Here is a 21,613-nt window from a genome sequence, read left to right on the forward strand (position 1 = left end):
TTTAGCTTTATAAGAGACCGTCAAATTGTCTTCCAAAATCGCTGCATTTCCGTTGTGCATTCCCACGGGCAATGTGTGAGAATTTCAGTTGCTCTGCGTCCTCACATTTGGTGTTGCCAGGGGTTTTTTGTTTTGTTTTTTTGTCTTTTAATTTTAGTCAGTCTAAAATATGTGCAGTGGTATCTCATGGTGATTTTAACTGACATTTTCTTAACGACTAGTGGTGTTGAGCATCTTTTCACGTTCTTACTTGCCATCTGTATATCTTTGATTAAAAGTCTGTTACAATCTTTTGCCTATTAAAAAAATTGGGTTTTTTGAAATTATTGAGTTCTATGAGTTCTTTATATACTCTGGATTCAGATATGTGTTTTGCAAATATTTTCTCCCAGTCTGTGGCTTGTCATCTCAATTTTTTAACAGTGTCTTCCAAAGATCAGAAGTTTTACATTTTGGTGAAGTGCACTGTTGGTTTTTTTCTTTTATAGACCGTGCTTTTGGTGTTGTTAATTAAGAAAGCTTTGCCTAACCCAAGGTCACAAAGATTTTCTTGTATTTTCTTCTAGAAGTTTTATAGTTTTAGATTTTATATTTAGGCCTATGATTCATTTTGTGTTAAATTTTGTGTATGATGCAAGGTATGGGTCAATATTTATTACTTTTGCGTAAGGGTTGTTCCGGCATGATTTGTTGAAAAGACTATCCTTCTTTCATTGAGTTACCTTTGCGCATTTGTCAAAAATCAGTTGACTAAATAGTTGTGGGTATATTTCTGTACTCCCTGTTCTTTTGCCAAAACCACACTGTCTTGATTAGTAGGTTTGTATGACTTGAAATCACACAGTGTGAGTTCTCCAGATTTGTTCTTTTTCAGAGTTTTTTGTTGTTGTTGTTATCCTAGTTCCTTTGATTTGCTGTATAGCTTTTAGAATCAGCTTAATTTCCGCAAAAAAAAAAAAAAGATTGCTGAGATTTTTATTTGGATTACATTGAACCTATAAGTCGATGAGGAAAATTGGTATCTTAGCAATATTGGGTCTTTGAACTCATGAGCTCCTTTTCATTTATTTACTTCTTTGATTTCTTTCATCAGTGTTTTGTAGTTTTCAGTATATAGACCTTGCATACATTGTGTTAGATCTTTTCTAAGTATTTTGTGTGCTATTATAAATATGTTTTTAAATTTCATTTCTATTTGTTTATTCTTTTAAGAAAATAACAGTGGATTTTTGTTTAGTGGTCTTAAATCTTGCAATTTTGCTGGACTCACTTGTCCTAATAGCTTTTTTTGGTTGATTCTACATAGAAAATCATATAATCTATTAGTAAGGACAGTTTTATTTCTTTCTTTCCAACTTGGATGGCTTTCTTTCTTTCTTTTTTTCTTCCTACTGCACTGTCTTGGATCTCCAGTAGAGTGTTGAGTAGGAGTGATAAAGTGAACAACCTTGCCATCGGATTCCTTTAGCAGGACAGTGACTTGACTAAATATTGGTTTGGTTTTGTTTTTCTTAAGTAGGCCCCATACCCAATGTGGGACTTGAACTCACAACCCTGAGACTCTGAGATCAAGAGTCACATGCTCTACTGACTGAGCCAGCCAGGCACCCCAACTAAAGGTTGTTTTAGGAAGGCTGTAGTTGGCCACATTGTTGAAGGAGGGCTGGAGACAGTAAGACAGCTGAAAGGACAGAGGAACCCTGTCTGCTCACTGCTTCGCATCCCTACAGTCAGCACTCAATCACTCCAGCCCACCCTTGTTTGGCTCCCAGCCCACCTGTGACTCCTCTGCTCTTACCCATTAGCCCTTACTCATTACCTCCTGTGGTCTGCATGCCTTCTCTCTCTAGCTTCAGTCCATCATTTCAGCCTCTCCAGGGCAGCATTCTCCCTTCCCACGTCCCATGGTTTTTCTAGCCCCCAGTCAGGCCATCGGCCTATCCTTGCTCCACTGCTCAGAATGGGGCTCTCCCAGTCTATGATCTCCAGTCAAGAAATCTTAATGTGCCCTGCACTCTGTGAGTCACTGCACTCTGTGATGAATGTGATTCATTCATTCAGGGCTCTTTCCCGTTAACTCCAAAATCCATTTCAGGCATCTATTCCCTTCCTACCTCCATCCCCAAACCACATCTCCCAGGACCACTTGCTTGGTGGTTGACAGCAAGGGCTCTAGAGCCAGTCTGCATAAATTCAAACCACAGCTTCCTATGGGCAGGGAGATCTTGGGTCTGTTACTTAGCCACCTGGTGCTTCCATTTCCCCATCTGTAAAAGGGAGCAGCATGGGTTAATATGTGTACAACACATACAACAGTGCCTGGTACAAGCAATTGCCCTATAGAATGTTGCTGTTGTTACCATTCCTTCCCGTCATCATTTACACATATTCATGTCTCTCTGATCTTAAAAACAAAGCAAATAGTCCTTAACATCACAGGCCTCCCCTCTGGCTGTTCGCTCTCCCCTCCAGCAGAGGCATATTTCTGGAACAAGTTAGCTGTGCTCACTGGCATCATTCTTCCCCTTCCCCAGCCCACAGCAGCCCGGCCTCTGCTCACTGTCACACTAATGTCATGCTCACCAGGTGGCCAGTGGCAGTCCTAAGACTCATCTTTCCAGGCCGCACACAGCAGCGTGGTGCTGTATTCACCTGCTGTGGCCCTTCCGCAGCCTCTCAGGGCCCCACTCTCTGCTTTCCAGGGCTGCTGCTACTCTCCCTGCCCCCTGGAGTCCTGGCACCGGCTGCCTGCTCTGCCCCCTCATCCCCTCTCTGTGCCGCCCTGACCCCTCACCAGCTGTCTGAAAGTTAAGCCTGGCTTTGTTGGTGGTGGCATGTCCCCAATCCCCAGTGCAGTGCCTAGGACATTGTTGAGGCCCCAGAATATTTATGAGCAAATACATGAATCTATACACAAAGGAATTGCTACTGCTTTGGGAGAGAAGAAGGGAGGGAGGGAGGGAGGGAGAGAGAGAGAGAAAAGCCTGATGCCCTGATCCCCAGGGAAGAAGGGCAGAGAGCAGAGGCAGCAGGGAGCTGGGCAGGAGATGGGGTGAGAAGATGCCCACTTTGGTTACTGTCCTGTGGCGTGTGAGAGCACTCGCGGCACGGATTTGGAGCAGGAGAGCTGGGTGTGGAGCCACTGTGAGATGACAGGGAACTTCGGAGCTGTTGGATTCTGTTCACATCTGAGAGGCTCTCCTGTGGGGAGAGGAAGGTGCTGCCCCTTTATTAGTAGGTCCTAATGAGTTCATTAGGCAATTATCTATCATTCCTTTAAGCGTTGAACAGTCAACGTGTTTGTATACTTCATATCCATCTAATCAATCAAAATTTATTTCTCTAAATTTAAAATTCTAATTGTAAATGTAATCAAACTCTTCTAATCATTTAATTAAAATTGCAAATAGAATACCACTTTCCCTTAAATGCTTTAAACATGTTAAAGTAGGCCGGACTCAAAGTATCGTGGTTGTTAGTGTTGCTTTCTGGCAATGGTGGGACATCGTGGAGGTGTCAGCTGCCCTGCATGGAGTCCTGGCTCCTTTTGGTGGAGAATAGTGTTGAAGGTCAACATCTTTATGACAGGGACATGGGACATAGGGGAGCTAGTGGTGGGCAGAGGTGGCCCTGGGCCACTTTTGGTCATGACAGACATTTTATAGCCAAGGCTCTTGTAGTCACGGTGAGAATCAGCTTGTGCTGGAGAGGAGGAGGGGAGGGAGGCTGATGGGTAGAGGGAGGGGAGGGGGAGAACTCGGTTAAGAGTGTCCAGTGGAGGACTTGACCTTTGGGCTTGACCTTCCCTGCAGAGGTGCTCGGCAACTTCAGTGCAGACTTCCGGATGTTAGGGAAATCTGATTGGGCCCCAGGCAACTGCCCTTCTAGACAGTGAAATTCAGTGAAGACACAAGTTTGGAAAAAATGAGAGGTGGGAAAGTAGGAAAGTTGGGAAGGGAGTGGAACTGTCTTTGGAGCAGTTTAGCAAAAAAGGAAGATCTGAAAGTGTATCTGGAAGGAGGTAGCAGGAGGATGTGGTGCGGTCCAAGGAAACAGAAGAGGGGAGGATACTGCAAAAGGGGGTATGGGTGATGGGGGCGGACCCCTGAGAAGGCAGGAAAAGTGGGTGCAGTGCCAGGGGTTGCCTAGAGAGAGCTACTCAGAGGTGGATGGGGGGATGGATTGGCTCACTCTCCCTCCTCTGCCCCTGGAGTCTTGTTGCCGCCCTGAGCTGAGCTGATGGTTCAGGGAGGGCATCAGGGGTGGCCTGCCCAGTGTTGCTGGATCTGAGTTCCTCTTCCGGTCCTTGCCTCCCTCCAGTGCCGCTACCTGCAGGGATACAACCCCTTCGACCACGGCTGTGCCAACAACTGGTATTTAACAATTTGTGCACCGCTGGGACCCAAGTGAGTTGGCAGACCAGGGGACCAATTGGTGGCCCCTGGGGCTGGGGGGCAGGATAAAGCCGGGTCATCTCCCCTGGCCCCTTAGCCCAGCTCCCAGGCCCTTATACTCCCTGTTCTTTTTCTTTCAAGTTTTCTCCAGGGCATTGTGAGAGCCTCTGGAACCCCCCCCCCCGCCCACTTCCTTGCCTTTGCCCATGAAAGGTTCTTGCCCCAAGGAATGGGGTGCAAGGGCACTATAGCCTGGATGAGACTGGTACCAGCTCTTTACAGGGCCAGGCCTTGGGCTGTGTGCTCCCCAAGCTGAGGGGGACCAGGCCAGGCGGGCCACAGCCCCCCCACCTGACTTGTTGCTCCCCAGGTACATGGCCGAAGCTGTCTGGCTGCAGAGAATGGTGGGGTCTGACTGGGTGCCCATGCAGAGCCTGCACTTCCCAACGTACCCCTCGGTGCTCAGTCCCCCTGTCATCCCAGGGCCTGGGCCTGGCCCCCAACCCCAACCTCTGAGTCTCTACAAACCAGGGAAGGGTCCCCCAGGGAGTGGTGAGGCCTCAGCCCTCCAGGAGGTGAGGAGTATGCGTGTGTGTGCGTGTGCGTGTGTGTGTGTGTTGGAAGAGGGGGTCTGTGGATTTTACAGGTGTTGGGGGGAACCCCCTCACCGCATGTTGGGCTGGCCCTGAAGCTGGAACACTCAGAACTTGAGGGAGGGGGATCATACATCTGAGGACTGCTGGAAGTAAAGTCACAGGCCCCCAGAATACACGGGGGGGAGGGGGGGAGTCCCTGGAGACAGGAAGGGAAAAGACCGCACCACTCACTTGCTGGTTGGCTTTGGGCCAGTCACTTACCCTTTCGGGGCATGTTTCCCCAGCTATTCATTAGGATTGAGGCTAGTCCAAGGGGTTCATAATTCTGAGGGGGGATTTCTTTATTTAATGACAACTTTTACTCCTAAGCCCAACATATGAAACACACGGAAGTGGACCGTTAGGAATGAAGTGGGGGGTGGGTAATCACAGCCTCCCCCTCCCCCCGGGCCCCTGTAGTGACAGTCTGTGGTGCCACCCCACTCCCTTTGCTCTGCCTGGGGGGATGGTGGCTTGGACAGTTTCTTGCTCCCCAGCTGGTGGGTCATGCGCTGTTGGGCAGGGGCTTGGGGAGAGCCCCCATCCCTCCACTCTGTGTTTAGCTCCATGCAGGCCCAATGCTGCCCCTGCTGCGGGAGTGCCCCAGACGAGGCTCTGTCTGCCACTTGCCCCTTCACACCCAGCGATGCCAGGAGCCCCTGCGCCTGAACCCCATCTCCTGAGCCCCACATGGAGGCCTGTCTGTGCTCTGCCCTTGCCCACTCCCCTGGTGGGAATGTTGAGATCCCAACCAAAGCCCATTAAATACCTGTTGCCTGCCTCCTATAAAGGCCCTACTGCGCTGTCTGTCCTGTGGGCGAGGGAACTTGGGGGCGAGGGGGGCTCTGAGGGGCTGGGACAAAGACTCTGGGAGGGAGGAGCCGGGGTCCCATACTGGCTGGTTCTGCGGCCTTGAGCAAGACACTCAACACCTCTCATCCTTAAAATGGGGCAACCGTAAGGACCACAGTGATATAAGAGAAAACCCAGCGGTCCCAGGAATGTCAGCCCCAGCAAAGTCCCGGCCTCCGCCCTGCTGCACCCCCGTCTGGCTGCAGGGGGCGCCCGCCGCCTAGGAATTCACCAAGCCCGCAGGTCCCGCCCCACTACACTGAAGCCTCCCCTGTGGGTTGGGCCGCCCTCAGGCTGGGAGTGGGCCGTGCCCACGCTGCCTCATCCCCTGGGGGAGGGATGTAGGGGGGTGGCAAGGGGTGTTCTCCATCACAGTACAATTCTGCAGTCTTTCTTGCCAGCGGGTGTCACCCTGGTCACTCTCTTCTGTTGGGGAGTCACATGCTGGTTCTGGTCCTGTCCCCAGCGTGGGTCCCAGGCTCTGTGAGTCTGCAAGCCGCTGGGGGTTGAAAGGGGTGAAGGGGGCCGAGAGGAAACCCCCTCAAACTGCAGTTTCTCACTGGAGGCCAGTATGTGACTTTGGGAATAGAAATGATGGCACAAATGAGATGGCTCTTGCCAAACATCAGGAACACGGTAGGCACACAATGAATGCAGCCAGCATGGCTATGGCTGTTTTCTCCACCCAACACCTAACAGACCCCCCCCCCCCCCGACGTTCCTCCAAGGACCACCTTCTCAGGATTACCTGGGGCCCCAGACCACTGATTCAGAATCTCGGAGAGGGGGGAGGGCAGGAATCTCAGTCTGAATTTTTGTTAAGTGCCCCATGTGATCCTGCCCCCTGAAGTGTCAGAACTGCTGCCTTAGCAGGTGAGGATGGGCACCAGCCCCACTGCTTCCTGCCACCTTGTACCCAGGTGAAATCAGGGTGTGGTGAAGGTGAGGGCACGGGATGTCACCAGGATGAACACCCCAGAGTCCTGTGGAGGTGTGTGCCTGTGTGCTTGCTGATACTGGGGGAGTGGGGTGGGCAGGAGCCCATCCTTTGCGGGTGTCAGCCCAGCCTGGAGAGGTCATAACTCCAGTTCTCCATATGCTGAGTCTCTCTCGATGCTGCCCTTCCTTCTTGCTCCCACCAGGAATGTCTTTGCTCAACCTCACAAACTCCAGCACTTTCTTGTCCCCTTTGCTCTGGTCTTAGGGTCTCCCCATTCCAAACCCTGTCGGTGTTCAAGCCTTTTCTCAGCTCTCATCTCGGCTTAACTCAGGTTCTTGGGCTCTGGGAGGGGTGCAGGGTACTCACTGGCATGCAAAAAGGCAGCCTAGTTTTGGCTTTGTTGTAAATGGCTCCCTTGGCCATGTGTAAGACTCTTAGGGCCCACATTTACAAGTAAAGTCGAAGCAGACTTGTCTGTCTGGGAAGCCTGCAGTCCATGGTTGCTTGGTGAGGGGACGAGGGCATGAGGCCTTTTGAGCCCCCAACCCCAGGTATGTATGTGGCGTACAAATCTGTGTTTGTCACCTGTCTGGGTGGTTTCAGAGGGTACAGCTCAGCCCAGGCTGCCCAGCAGTGAGGAGAGGCACAGGTCTGCTCCCAGATGGGAGTCCTCAGGGTGGTCTGAGCCTGAACCAGAGAGGAAGAGAAACCAGGAACCTGGGCCAAGGCCTGGATGGGGAGATATTCAGGGGGCTGGCTGGGTACCTAGGTGGTGCCTGCCTGGAGTCCCAGCTCCACAGGGGGCCAAGAAGCCCAGACCTCAGGGTCTGGGAGGCCTGGTCCTGCTTTGCACTGCTGCCTGTGTCTCTGCAGCTCTGCCGGTTCAGGGCCCTGTGGCTGCTCTTTAGGACTGAACTTACTGGGTCCCTGCCTCTAGCTGTACAGGGGACTCACCCACTGTCTGGCAGGGCCTTCCAAGTCTTAAGCCAAGTGTGAGTCATCTCACGGAAAGCCTGGGCCTCAGTTTCCCCATTGGGCAAGGACATCACTTTTCTCAGGTTCTCAAAGGTGGCCATAACCCTTCCTGCCCTGGGACATAGCTTCTGGGTCTCTCTCATCCTTCCCAAGTTGAGATATTTAGGTTTCTTTAGGAAAGCCCCTTGGATCAGGCTCCTCAAGGGGAAGTGGATCTAGTTTGTCCCTTCCTTTGACTCCCCCCACACCTGTCTCCTAAGCCTTGGACCTGCCCTCAAAGAGTCTTTCCTTCCAGGCTGGAGGCCTCCGCTGACCTGCACCCACCTTCCCTCTCTGCCCCCTCCCCACTTCGGCTGAACCTGCCCTTGATTCTCAGACACACCCCTTGGAGCCCTTGGCCCACTGATAAGAGCAGGGGTATTATCTGGGCCCAATTATGGGGTCAGCTCTCTACACACCCAAGAAGCCCTGCCATTCCTCCCTTTCCTGGACAGGAGCCAAGGAGTGACCTCCCACCGTGTAGGGTGCCAGGTACCCACATGTCTGGAGCCCCTCTGAGATGTCCCCAGTCCACACTTGGAACCTGATGGAGGGGTTTGGACCTGGGATGGGGAGCCCAGAAGCAGCCATCCCTTTATCATCTCCAAACCTTCCCTCCATGGGCCTTCTAGAAGGTCAGGGTGTGGGGGGTGGGAAGAGCACTGGGCGGGGTGTCACTCAGCTCTGCTACCAACTAATATGCTATGAGAATGAGTCTCTTCCCTCTGCCTGGCCTTCCGTGGCTTGTCTGTAAACAGGATGATCGTCATGGCTACGTCACAGGTGGTCAGTCACAGGATCCTAACTCTTTAGAGCTCCAAGGGACTCAGGGGTCACCTTACCCAGCTGCCCCTCCACCCCCAGTTTCACAGATGGGGACTAGAGAAGGAAGGGATTGCCTAAGATGACTGGTGTCCAAGCCAGGCGGCGTTCTGTTTGCCAAGCTGCCTCTTCCAGTCCTGCTCCCAGGGACAATTCCAGAGGAGCAAGGACTTGGGCAGCCACCACGGGGCCCCGCCTTCCAGCCCCCAAGCCTCAGGGCCAGGCAGTGCGTTACAGCACAGGGCCTGGGGAGCCGATAAGAAGGCCCAGCTTAACTTCGTCTCCAGCCCTGCACTGGGAGTGATAACGATGCCCTCCCTGCCCAGCCCTGCCCGCCCCACCCCACCCAAGAGGGCCCTGCTGGTGGTTGAGGGTGGGGTAGGGACATGTGGGGCAGAGGAGGTGGCCGCAGTGTGGGATCGGGGCCCAGAAAGCTACCACGTCACAGAGCCCTGGCCCCTCGCTGGCTGACCCTCGCGAGCACCTGGGCGCAGCGCGTGGCCGCCAGTGATGCTCCCCGGTGTGCACATCCTGCTCTTCCGTTCCTGTGCCTGGAGCACGCACGGCTGAGGGTTTGCAGGGCCCGGTCATGGGTGGCGAAACCTTCCCCGAGCACCGTGCGGCCTGGCCTGTGCGGGGGTTCATGTGCGCTTCTCTGATCCCCGCAACTCTCTGCAGTCGTCACCTCGTTCTAGAGATGAGGGGACCAGCGCTGAGCCAGCAGGCATTCCTCAGGGTGCCACCGCTTCTCAGCGGCAGAGCCAAGTCCCTGTCAGCCGTTCCCACTGCACTGAGCTTCTCTAGGAGTTCTGTTTCATTTCCGTTTGTCCCAGGAGTCCCCCTTATCGCGGGGGGCTGCTCCGAGCCCCCCAGCGGAGGCCTGAGACCGTGGTCAGGACTGGACCCCGTATACACCACAGTGAAGTCTAATTTATAAATGAGGCACAGGAGATTAACAACGACAGCTAAAAACAATTCTAGCGGCGCACTGTAATCCAGGTTATGTGAGCGAGTGTGGTCTCTGTCAGCCATCTTGCGACCCGACGTGAGATGTAAAACGCCTGCGCGAGGAGGTGAGGTGACGGATGACGTCACACCGTGACCCGTGTCGTCATGGTCGGCTGCCGCGGGCCTCCTGACGATACGTCAGAAGGAGGCTCATGTGATTCTAAACAGCAGCTGAGTGCGGGTAACTGAAACCGGGGGCAAGGGGAGACTGCTGCGCTGGTGGAGACGCGGGCTCGGCAGCCAGACTGCCCCGGTCGCCCGCTGGAGAAGGGGACGCCTCCCTGCACCTCGTGGCGCTTTCCCCGGGGCGTGTCGTGCAGCGCGTGCAGCGAGCTGGGCCCGGGAGCTGCTCGGCTGATGCCGGTGATGACGGCCTCCACACGCCGGAGCCGGCGTCGCCCCAGGCAGGCTCTGCGATCTCCTGGGGCGTCGGGATGCTGGTCACCGTGGCCACAGCGGCCTGCCCCTGCCCGGGGTGGGTGGGCTCCCTAGTGGCCGGGCTGCAGAGCTGAAGGGTGCTGCTTCCGAGGGGAGCTTTGTGGTGCTGCTTTACGGAGAAGCAGCCCGCATGGGCGTCTCGGGGCTAAAGCGGAATGGGGGGGCGGGCTGAGAGTGTTCCAGGGAGCAGCACGCTGACCACCCAACGGCTCTGCCTTCCCGCACGGGGAGGGAGTTCCTGGGAAGAAAACATAATGTTGCTTCTGTTGTGTGACCGGCCAGGGTCCCAGGCTGAAGGTGGTCAGAAGCCATGGGCATCTGAGCCCTGGGTCCGGGCTGTGCTCAGAGCCACTGCCCTGGCTCCTGCCTGCTCTCCCCTCTCCCTGCAGCCTCTCCCTGCAGCCTCCCTGCGCCTGTGTCTCACCTCAGTCTCTGCTCCCCACTTCTCACCTTTCCGCTCCCACTGCTCTCTCCCTTGTTCCTCCTCTGCCTCCTCTTCTCCTCTCTCTCTCCCCTTCTCTCCCAGCCACCCCCTTACTCCCCCAATCGTTCCTGGACTACAGCTTCCAGGAATACAAAGTTAACCGTCTGGCAGCTTTCAAGTAATACCTTCTAACTATGATTCTTGGAAGCCCCTGGGCCTGGGTGTGGAAACCCGCAGAGCTCTGGGCCAGGCCAGGGGCCTCGCCCGCACAGGGCAGCTTTGTCTCCAGCGGGCTTCCTCCTCCCGGCCAGGCACACGCTTTCGCCACTTCCTGGTCGGGGCAGTTTTGCTGCTGAAATTGGAGATTTCCAAACTGGAAGGGTCCCTCCTGAATATCCAGCTTATTTCTCAGAAGAAAACCCCTGGGGTGGGGTGGGGGAATTCAGCAGGGCCTCCCCCAGATCACACACCCAAGGAGAGGCCAGGTGAGGCCGGGTTCCAGACCTCCTGCCTCTGAGCTTTTCCATCACCCCAGCGTGTGCGGCCAGGTGGGTCAGAGGCCCAGATCGTAAACTGGGAGGCACCCTTTCTTTGCCTGGAGGCCTAGTAGCTTGGCTCCGGTGGGCAAGATCACAATGACAGCAATTCTAGCAGTATCTGCTGGAGTGCCCACTGTGGGGGAAGTGCTTTGCTTGCATGATCCCATTTAATCAGAACAACTGGGGAGGAAGGTGCTGCTGTTAGTTTTGGAGATATGACCCTAGATGGTCCTTGGGCCTCCGTCTTCCTATCTGCAAGGACAGAATTTTCTGGAGGCTTCTTAGTGCTGCTCTTGCCCTGACCTCTTAGAAGTCCGTGACTCTGACCAGGAAGGAGGGTCCCTGGTCTGGGGACAAGCCTAGGACCCCTGGCAGGGCTTACTGAATGACTCCTTAGGGGGGGTGCATTAAATCACCAAACAAGGGTACTGAGCCCTGGGCAGGACCCTTGGCCATCTGCTCTGGAAAAGTCCCCTGCCCGGTGTTCACTAGGTAGATGTTCCTCAGCCACTGACAAAGATGGAAAGGCTGTCCTGCCTGCCCTTTTGCTGGCCGGGCAGGGGGACGCTATGGAGAGGGCACAGACTGTGCATCAGGAGAGCTGGGCTGGAAAGTAGGCCCTGCTCCTTCTGGTCATGTGGCCCTGGAAAGCCTCTGGCCTCTCAGAGCCACTGTTTTTACATCTGCAAAAGGGCGATGAAAGCCACCTCACAGCACTGTGGTGTTGCACTGTGACGTTCACCACTTTGCACAGGCCACAACCAAGTGGGTGTGGGTTGCTGGGAAGGGAGCAGAAGGGCCAAACTTGGGTTCCAGTATTTGTCTCCATTTTCCCTCCTTGGGCCTCCTTTTCTGGCTCTGGATTTGGATCATTGGGAAATGACCAGAGCCAGAAATGAGCCACTTCTTTTTAAATCCCAGACAAAGCCTGGGTCACCTTCCTCAGGTGACTTCTCGGCTTCCTCTCTTCCCCACCAAGTATCTGTCTCTAGGGGGAGAGCTGGCCCGACTTAGGTTTGGGGCAGGGATGTGGCCCTCTCCTCTCTGCTCCCGGCTGGTACCATCTGTCCGTCCCTCTGGGCCCTTGACTTCAGGGTGCCCTGGAGTGGAAGCCTCTGGAAGGTCTCAAGGTCTAGCTGGGCCGGGCTCACTCTGACGCCATGGCAGAGACTTGGGCTGCACCCATCTTGGCCAAGAGGCTCTCTCTGCCTTGGACACAATTCAGACCAAAGAGTAAAGGAGGTTTGTTCCTAATGCAGAGACCAGAAGTAGGCACACAGAGGGCTCTTTGCTTTTGGAGTTGGGAAGTTGCTTCTAAAGTTGGAGCTTTAAAGATTTGTTTTCTTTAAATATCCTGCTGCAGGAAAGAGAAGCCAAAAATCAAACATTACTGAGACATAAATTTCAGATGGCTTTAAAGGAGGAATGTGTTTAGTTTCCGTCCCACCCTGTTTCTGCTCAGTAGGGTCCCGGGACTTGTCCCTGGGGTTTGGTGGTGGGTCCACACCCTCCTAGGCTCACCCATCCAGCCTCACTGGGAGGTTTCCAAAGTAGCAGACCCAGCCAGAGGGCCTCCGGGCACAGCCCGGCCCCAGGCTTGGTCCCAGAGAGGGTCTGTGCACATCCAGCTCAGGAAGGGGAGGTAACTTTCCTCCAGCCTCGCTGCATTGGCACTGTTGATTGTACCCTCTTTCTTGAAAACTCTCTCTTTATCCTTGACCTCAGGGATCAGACACACCTGACTCTCCTCCTGACTCCTGCTAGATGACTCTTCCTCTCACCCCCTACCAGGAAAACGTCCAGGCTCTGTCCTGTGCCCTCCTCTTGCAGAACTCATGCCCTTGTCTTCAGTAGTCCTGGGCCTGGCCAGTGCCCCAGGCTCTGGCCTTAATTTTTTTTCTTTCTTTTTTCCAGCTTTACTGTGGTAGAGTTGACAGACAAAATGATAAGGTATTTAAAGTGTACAACATAGGGGCACCTGGGTGGCACAGCGGTTAAGCGTCTGCCTTCGGCTCAGGGCGTGATCCCGGCGTTATGGGATCGAGTCCCACATCAGGCTCCTCCGCTATGAGCCTGCTTCTTCCTCTCCCACTCCCCCTGCTTGTGTTCCCTCCCTTGCTGGCTGTCTCTCTGTCAAATAAATAAAATCTTTAAAAAAAAAATAAAGTGTACAACATAATAATTTACTATCTGTATACATTGTGAAAAGATTCTCCCGGTTGAATTGGCCTTAATTTTCTTTTTTTTTTAATAATATTTATTTTGTTATATTAGTCACCATACAGTACATCCCCAGTTTTTGATGCAATGTTCCATGGTTCATTACTTGCATATAACACCCAGTGCACCATGCAATATGTGCCCTCCTTAATACCCATGACCGGCCTATCCCAATCCCCCACCCCCCTCCCCTCTGAAGCCCTCAGTTTGTTTCCCAGAGTCCATAGTCTCCCATGGTTCATTCCCCCTTCTGTTTACCCCGCCTTCATTCTTTCCTTCCTTCTCCTACCAATCTTCCTATTTCTTATGTTCCATAAATGAGTGAAACCATATGATAACTGTCTTTCTCTGCTTGACTTATTTCACTTAGCATAATCTCCTCCAGTCCCATCCATGTTGCTGCAAATGTTGTGTAATCGTTCTTTCTGATGGCCGAGTAATATTCCATTGTATATATGGACCACATCTTCTTAATCCAGTCATCTGTTGAAGGGCATCTCGGCTCCTTCCACGATATAGCTATTGTGGACAATGCTGCTATGAACATTGGGGTGCATATGGCCCTTCTCTTCACTATGTCTGTATCTTTGGGGTAAATACCCAGTAGTGCAATTGCTGGTTCATAGGGTAGCTCAATTTTTAACTTTTTAAGGGACCTCCACACTGTTTTCCAAAGTTGGCCTTTATTTTCTGATTGAATGATTCCCTTGGGGTCCCACCAGAGGCTCGGGGTCTTTCCATAGCCCAGCACAGTGGGGAAAGGAGAGAAAGCAGAGACAAAATCAGCCATTGAGTAAGAAGAGCACTTTGTTAGATGAGAGAACAGCTGAGCAGGGTACGATGGCCTGGATCCCGGGAGAGGGCATCTGGGGGTCGCAGCGTCTTCCCAAAGCTAATCCAAATGGTGTCCCATAGTTGGCCTTAACCAAGAGAGGAGCAGAGTGGGAGGAATCCTGTGGGCAGCCTCACTGGCCTTTGCCCCCGGAGTCCCTGCTGTGGTAGGGACCCCATGGTAGGCCTGGGTGGGGTGGGGGAGGGAGGGTCCTGGGTGAAGGACCTTCTAGAGGGGAAACCCATCAAGGGCTTAGTGCTGTCATCTAGAGAAGAGCTGGTAAATAAACTGAGGGCTGAACTGGGATAGTGGGACTAACCATTCATTCATTCAGCAAATACTGAATGACTTCAATGTATCCAGGAGGTAAGGAAATTGATTTTAAAAAAGAATGGGTTCACATATGGTATAATTGGTAATTTTCAATTTTATATATGTATTTTTAAGAGACTGGAAGCAAGGTCATCAAATGCTCATGGTGGATAAGCAAGTATTTCCTGGTTGGGGGGTTCTGGCTGCTGGTCTGGGTGTCAGGACACCTGATCTCTAGGCCCAGCTCTTCCTCTGTGGGGCTGTGTGACTGCAAAAAGCCCTTCCCCTCTCTGGGCCTATTCCCTCATCTGTGGAACTATTCTGTGAAGCTAGAAATCTGGGGCTTCTTTCAGCTCTGCTGTTACCTGAGAACATTCAGGGTCTAGGGGGTTATGGACAGTTTCGCTGGCTTGGCGATCAGGCTTTGATCTCAAATTAGAATCATGCCTCTCATCTCTTTACACCCATTTTGAATCATGAAAGGACTCCTGGACCCTTCACTTGTGGCCTCATGATTTGGGGGCCACGACAGAGCTGCTGCCTTCACAGCCTCCACGGCCCCGAAGCCTCAGTCAGGAAGTGGGGGCGCCAGCCAGACCAGGGGTAATGTATTGTTTATGTGTCCCCTGTGCGCCAGATACTCACTGTCTGAGTCATTCATTCTCCACAGCAGCCCTGTGGGGGGGGGCGGAGGTTTGAGTGTCCCCTTTGTATCCTGGAGGAGGAGGTGAGGCTCGAGGGGTAGAGCACCGAGTCCAGCCGCACAGTTGTGAGTGGTGGCCCCCCATCCGAGTGGAAAGCGGCCAGAGTCCCTAGCTGCTCTTCTAAGGGCAGAGGGGGAGTTCCAGCTGCCTGTTAGACCCGACTCCTGACCCCCTGCCAGAATTTTATATGTGGTAGCAGGGGGTTAAATCCATTTCTGATCACACCCATTGGAAACCCATTTGTCTTCCGTAGAAAATCCCACCTGCAGAATTGCTTTGCCCTTCTTTGCTCTCGGGCCTCTGAGTCCCCAGACCCCCCAGCAGTCAGCAGATCCAGCACCTTCTGTTGTCTTTCTGTGAGGAAAGCAGCCTCCTGAATGGGAGAGAATCTAGGGTCCCCAGCCCTCCTGCCATCCCCCTCATGCTGAGCTGGCTTCAGGGACCTGCTTCTTCCTTTCACAACTTCCCTATTTGGTCAACTAATTGTCCTTCTCCCCAGCCTGCTCCCCTGCACCCCCCCCCCCAATACCACCGTTCTTTCTTTAAACTCTAAAAAAGAGCAGGGGGAAATTATGTCTCTTCTCCTTTCTGGCCTCAGATTTTAGGCAGGTGTTCGAGATAAATAAAAAGTACTTTCCTATCAAATGCTATCACTTTTGTTTTAACTACTGACATTATGGTAATATTTTTTGAATATCCATTGCATTTGTTCAGGAATCTGGAGGATTGTGGGTTAATTGGCCCTCCGTGGACTAGCCTGAGTACCTGAATACCATAAGCCTCCTGTTTCGGTTTGAAAGTGCCTTAGAGCACGTCTTGGAATATAACCTAGTTGGAAATCGGGGGCTGCCTATAGTTCTTCACAAATTCAGATCTGCTACATCTTGGGTGGGATTCCTAACCTTGCTCATTTGGCTCATAGTCCATGCTTCACCGGACTGTTCTAAGGATTAAATGAGGTGAGGTATGGAAATGTGCCAGCTCATAATGGGTGCTCTGTGAACCTCCCACGCCGTTCACCACTGCACGCTGTCCTGAGGGCTCAGGTCTTAGCCTCTCCGAACCCCAGGTTTTTCATACGTGAACTGGGACAACAGTCCTGGAGTTGCTTTGACTACTTCAGAGGGTACTTTCTAGGCTGAAGGCACAGAGCACCATTAAGAAATTGTTACATGCATGCCCCGTTGCACCGCTTAATTGACTTGTTTTTAAAGGGATAATGCTCCACTCCCCAAACTTTTTTTTTTTTTAAAGATTTTGTTTATTTGAGAGAGAGACAGAGAGAGCCCAAGCAGGGGGAGGGGCAGAGGGACAAGCAGACTCTCCGCTGAGCAGGGAGCCCAACTTGTGGCTCGATCCCAGGACCCTGAGTTCAGGACCTGAGCTGAAGTCAGATGTTTAACCGACTGAGCCACCCAGGCGCACCCCAGTGCCCAAATTCTTAAGTCCTGGTTAGGACAGGCCACACGGAGCTCTGGAGTTATGGAGTCGGGCCCTGCCTGGCCCCACAGCTCTAGAGACCTGTAATGAAGGGCAGATCAGCCCTCGCGCTCCTGCTCCCAGCGCTCTCAGTTCCCAGCCCTTGTTTCTCAAGCACTGGCTGCCAGGAGGTCTGTGCTCTGACAGAGGCCTGAGGGCGGGACTCCCAGGATGAGCTGGCCTCTTACTTCCTTCACAGTGAGGCCCTAGGGCTCCTTGTCCCCTGCGTTGTCCCTCTCTCCCAGCGGAGCAGTGGGGGCCCTGGTCCTTGCTCTCCAGGGGGGCCAGTGACTCCTCCAGGCAGAGGTCCCCACGCCCACAGCCACGGCACCCCTGCCAGAGTGGGTGTGGGCTTCGGCTGCCCATCTGTTACCTCGGGCTCTGCCGAAGTGCGCTGCAACAGCCTGCCGGGCCCTTGCCCAAAGGACTTCAGATTTTAATAGGGAAGTGTTTATTGTAATGACTGTTGGAAAAGAAAATCGCTAGCTCAAAAGAGGCCTGGCCTGACCAAGAATAGAAGAATTGGAGTCAAACGGTTCTGTTTGTTTTTTGAGACAGGAGTTTTTTTAATGGATCATTTAAGGGGCGCCTGGGTGGCTCAGTCGTTAAGCATCTGCCTGCAGCTCAGATCATGATCCCGGGGTCCTGGGACTGAGCCCCATGTCGGGCTCCCTGCTCAGCGGGGAGCCTGCTTCTCCCTCTCCCTCTGCTGCCGCTGGCCCTGCTTGAGCTCTCTCTCTCTTGCCCTCAAATAAATAAAATCTTCCAAAAACATGGATCGTCTAAAAGGAACAAGAGAGGTTGCATATGTTAACCTATTGTGTGAGCTCTGTGTTCTTTTTTTTTTTTAAATATTTTTTAATTTAAATTCAATTAATTAACATAATTTATTATTAGTTGCAGAGGCAGAGGTCAGTGATTCATCAGTCTTATATAATACCCTGTGCTTCTCACATCACCCAGTTAGCCCATCCCCTTACCCCCCTCCCGGGCTCTGTGTTCTTTAGCAAAGTACATTTTTTACAAAGTGGGGTGATTTGAAGTTGATTTGATGACAAATACCAAGTAGGAAGCAGAGCGGGTAATGTGCAGGTATGGGAACACCTGTGACGGGAAACTGAATGACTTGAGTCTGGGAAATGCTGTTTTCCATTTGATGCTCACAACCATCCCGAGAGAATGTGCTCTTGACTGCTTTTCCAGAGGTGGAAACAGGTGCAGAGAGGCGAGGTGAGTGGCCCCAGATCGGTGGCCATGACCAGTCTTCAGTGGGGTTGCGGGGCCTGGAGAGAGGGCTCCCCGCAGGACCACTGAGCCAGGGGCAGCAGCACCCCGGGCTGACGGTTCCCGACGGCTCAGAGCACACCGCGGCGTTGGTGAGCTGTGCCTGGTGGGGGCTTGTCTTCGGACCAGAAGCGGTTGCATCAGACGGGCTGACCTCATGCCTGTGGCAGGGCAGATAGTGAGGTTGGCTGGGGCTTAGGGAGGGGGGACGACCAGAAGGAGAACCAGGCAGAGACAAAAGGCAGGCAGAGACCTGCCGGGCTGGCCACCGCAGGAATCCAAAACCCAGAGCGGGGAGGAGGAACAAAGTAACGTGCTCTGAGGTTCTTTTAACCACTGGGGTGGCCTCGACTCAGCCTCCAACAGTCTTCCAAAACCAGAACTGAGGGTAGGTGAGAAGAATTTGAGTCAAAGGACAGCTACAAACTGTGCAAATGCATCCGCACCCACCCACCCAGACACACAGACACTGTCCTTAGGACAGCTCCCCACATACACACACACCATGAGCGACTCAGGGTCAGGCACCTTCCTGCTTGAAGAGCCATCACAGACCTTTTGTCCCGGTGCCTCTTAAAAAAACTCCTGGGATGTGCTCTCAGCTTTGGAATGACATGTAGCTGCCCTGTCCCTCCGCCTTTGTTGTTGTCACCAAAAACTTAACAGCTGCGTCTCGTGGCTGTAGTTGCCAAAGACGTAAACACAGGTTCGAGGGAAAGGAGCAAGCAAGTACCGAGCACACTTGACGACCAAGCGCTATGCAAGGAATGGGATCCGTTGGGCGAAAAGGAACAGGGAGGGGACGAAAGATGAATGAGGCGGCCTTGGCCTCAAGGGACTTGGAGCCCCTGAGGGGCAGGAGAGGGAGCTCGCCTGAGGAACCCGAAGTGGCCAGCCTGCTGTAAGCCACTTTCAGTAAGATCTGAAGATGACTGACCGTAGAGGGGTGCTCACAGTGAGGTGCATGACTTTTCCCAGGGGCTGGAGTCACCGCCAGGCGGAGAACAGAGTGTCAGGGACGGCCTCCTCTTCCCGGGAGGCTACGGGCACATTCCCCCCTGCCCTGGGGTGGGGCCGGAGTCGTCGGGCCCCCATGGACAGAGGAGGAACCGAGGCTCCGGGCGTCCAGCGCACCAGACGAAGGCAGTGAAGGATAGCATCCAGACCCCTGAAGGGGATGCCAAGCCCAAGAGTGGCCTGGGCCTGGAGGGCGGGGAGGGCACGGGTTACCCCGGGGGTCTGCGGGGAAGGAACAGATAAGGGAAGGGCAGCGTAAGCCATCCTGGAAAAGCAGCTCCAGGAGCAGTGACCCGGGTTATTCACTCGAGAGGCTCAGGGAGGGGGGATGTGCAGGTGGAACGGGAGAGGCACACTTGTTGGCGGGTGGGAGGAGGGCACAATGGTGGTTACGGTTGGTTGAGATAAAGATTTCTGGTGCCAGTTAAGAGAAACCTCAAAAAACCTTCCATTCCAGAACTAGCTTTTGGTTTCAGAGATTACTCAACTCTCTTTATTTTTATCTTAAAAAAAAAAAAAGAAAAAAGAAAAAAGAAAGCTTTTCTTAAGTCAGTTCTATTCTTTTTAATACCTGGAAGCTAAGATGCGAGTGGGGGAGACTAGCAGTTGCCGTTCACCCGGTCTCAGCTATGCCATGGGAGCCACCTGTGCGGGCCACCGAATCCCTCATTCACCTTCGGAGACTTCACAGTCCCTTCCGTATCATCACTGGGGACACTGAGGCACCAAATGGCCAAGTATCTAGCTCTAGGCCACTCAGCAAGTAAGTGGCAGAGCTGAGATGTGACCCAGGTGCCAACCCCCACCCCCCAGGGCTGGCTTTTTCAGCCTGAGCGAGGCCAGTTCCTTCCGTTATGCTGGCTCCTGGCACCGAGCAACCCCCCACACACCCAGTCTTTGGCTCCCCTCCTGCCAGTCTCCTCAAGGGCCCTGCAACTTAGAGATTGCTCTTATTTTAAGTAAACACTTTTTTCTCCTGACTACAAAAGTGAAACATATCTATTTTGGAAAATTTGTAAAGTATAGAAAAACACAAAGAAGAAAAATGGAAGTTCTCTGTAATCCCACAACCCAGAACTAACCACTGTTAACATTTTGGGGAGTACCCTTCCAGTTTTTCTGGTACCTATCCATATGCATATGTAATAAAAATTACCACCACACTGTTTTGTAATTTTTAAAAAGAAACCTCTTTATTTTTTAGAGAGAGAGAGATAGCAGGGGAGGGGGGAGGGGCAACGAGAGGGGGAGACTGACGCGGGGCTCCATCTCGCAACCCTGAGACCATGACCTGAGCCGAAGTCAACAGTGACTCGAGCCACCCAGGGCGCCCCCCGTTTTGTAATTTTTAACACCTATTTAGAGATATAACTGACTAAACTGGACGTATTTGGTGCGTACAATCTGATAAGTCTTACCACATGTGTACGTCTAGAAAGCCGCCACCACCATCAAGATACGGGACACGTTTGCCACCCACAACATTTCCCTGAGCCCCTTTCACATCCTTCCCTCCCTCCGGTCCTATCCCCCCGCTGACATCCTGGAGCTGGGGGTTTCCGGCCAACATCGCAGGCCTGCGGAGCCGGCACCCGGCCAGGGTGCTTCAAGGAGCACGAACAATACCACCTTCTCTAGGCCAAAGGGTGCGCTTGATTTTGTCAGCTTCCTGCAGCCGCTCGGCCTCTGCTGTCAGGCACGGCCAGTGCCCCAGCGGGCCTGCTCCTTTCCTCCCCCCGGCTCTCAGCCCTCTGCCTCCACCGGCCCTCCGTCATACAGATCTGCCTCCTCCTGAAGCTTCCAGCTCTCTGGAGCTGGCCTCAGCCCTCCTCGGGTTCTATAGCCCCTTCTGGGAAGTTCTCAGGGGTCCCCAGTGGCAGGTGCCGCGGGCCTGTCTTTAGCTATTGCTGTGTCTCCAGGCGGAGCAGGAGCTGGGGTGGGGGTGCCGGCTGGCGAGGGAGGCGCAGCAGGCTCTCAGTGCGGCCCCCACACTTGCTTTGTGCTGCTTTTGACAGACATCTTTCTGACTCTCATTACTCCGGCACTTTGGTGAGCAGGATTTCCTGAGCGTAATTTAATCTTTTCTCTATGACTCAGGCCATATTTGCAACCTCGTTTGCTAACGTAAGGTGGCAGATGCAGCGTGCAGTGTGGGTGGAGGGGAGAACAACCCTGCCGTCTTACTGGAACTTGCCTTCTTGCAAAGGCCACATGTGTCCTCTAGCCTCAGAAAGGGGATGGCAGCTGTGTTTCTGGCTGGTCTATCGGCAGCAGCCTAACATGCCACCAATTATTAGCAGATCGAGGGCGGCAGCCTTCTGTCAAGGCTTCAGGCTTTCTCGTCCTCCATCAGATTAGCATGATGACAACCGTATATGTACATTATTTCAGGGTCCTCAGAGCGTGCTCACACACGCACCTTCTGTTCTGACCTTCACAATAAGCCTGGGAGAAAAGCAGGGCAGGTGCGCCTGCCCATTCCAGATCTCTGCCCCACAGCGGCCTCAGAAATCAATCCCAGCTCCCCTCCTCAGGTGGCAGGCCGAAGAGAAGCCCTCAAGTAGGGAGTGTAGGAGAATACGTCTGGGACCTTGGGGTACAAAGAATTTCTTGAAAGCACTAACTGTTAAGAAAAAGAGGAATACATTCTCCTACATTACAAGGGAAAGCTGATAATGATGTGTCCGTGTAGGTGAATG

General features: G+C 53.1%; 1 protein-coding gene across 2 annotated transcripts in view; it reads left to right on the plus strand.

The window, feature by feature from the left end:
- Nucleotides 1–21,613, plus strand: part of ZDHHC19 (zinc finger DHHC-type palmitoyltransferase 19) — a 46,434-nt gene that overhangs the window by 4,001 nt on the left and 20,820 nt on the right. The window contains exons 6-8 of one of the 2 annotated variants that reach the window (XM_026495673.3): nt 4,321–4,406; nt 4,765–4,969; nt 5,593–5,895. The exons of the other annotated variant lie outside the window; for it this stretch is intronic. Of the exons in view, the coding sequence (XP_026351458.1) occupies nt 4,321–4,406; nt 4,765–4,969; nt 5,593–5,712 (411 nt within the window). The 3' untranslated portion in view covers nt 5,713–5,895. Of the gene's footprint in view, nt 1–4,320; nt 4,407–4,764; nt 4,970–5,592; nt 5,896–21,613 lie in introns of those variants that run through there. 2 annotated transcript variants of the gene reach the window in all.

The sequence above is a fragment of the Ursus arctos genome, unplaced genomic scaffold, assembly GCF_023065955.2.
Source record: "Ursus arctos isolate Adak ecotype North America unplaced genomic scaffold, UrsArc2.0 scaffold_4, whole genome shotgun sequence".
In the NCBI taxonomy this organism is placed as follows: domain Eukaryota; kingdom Metazoa; phylum Chordata; class Mammalia; order Carnivora; family Ursidae; genus Ursus; species Ursus arctos.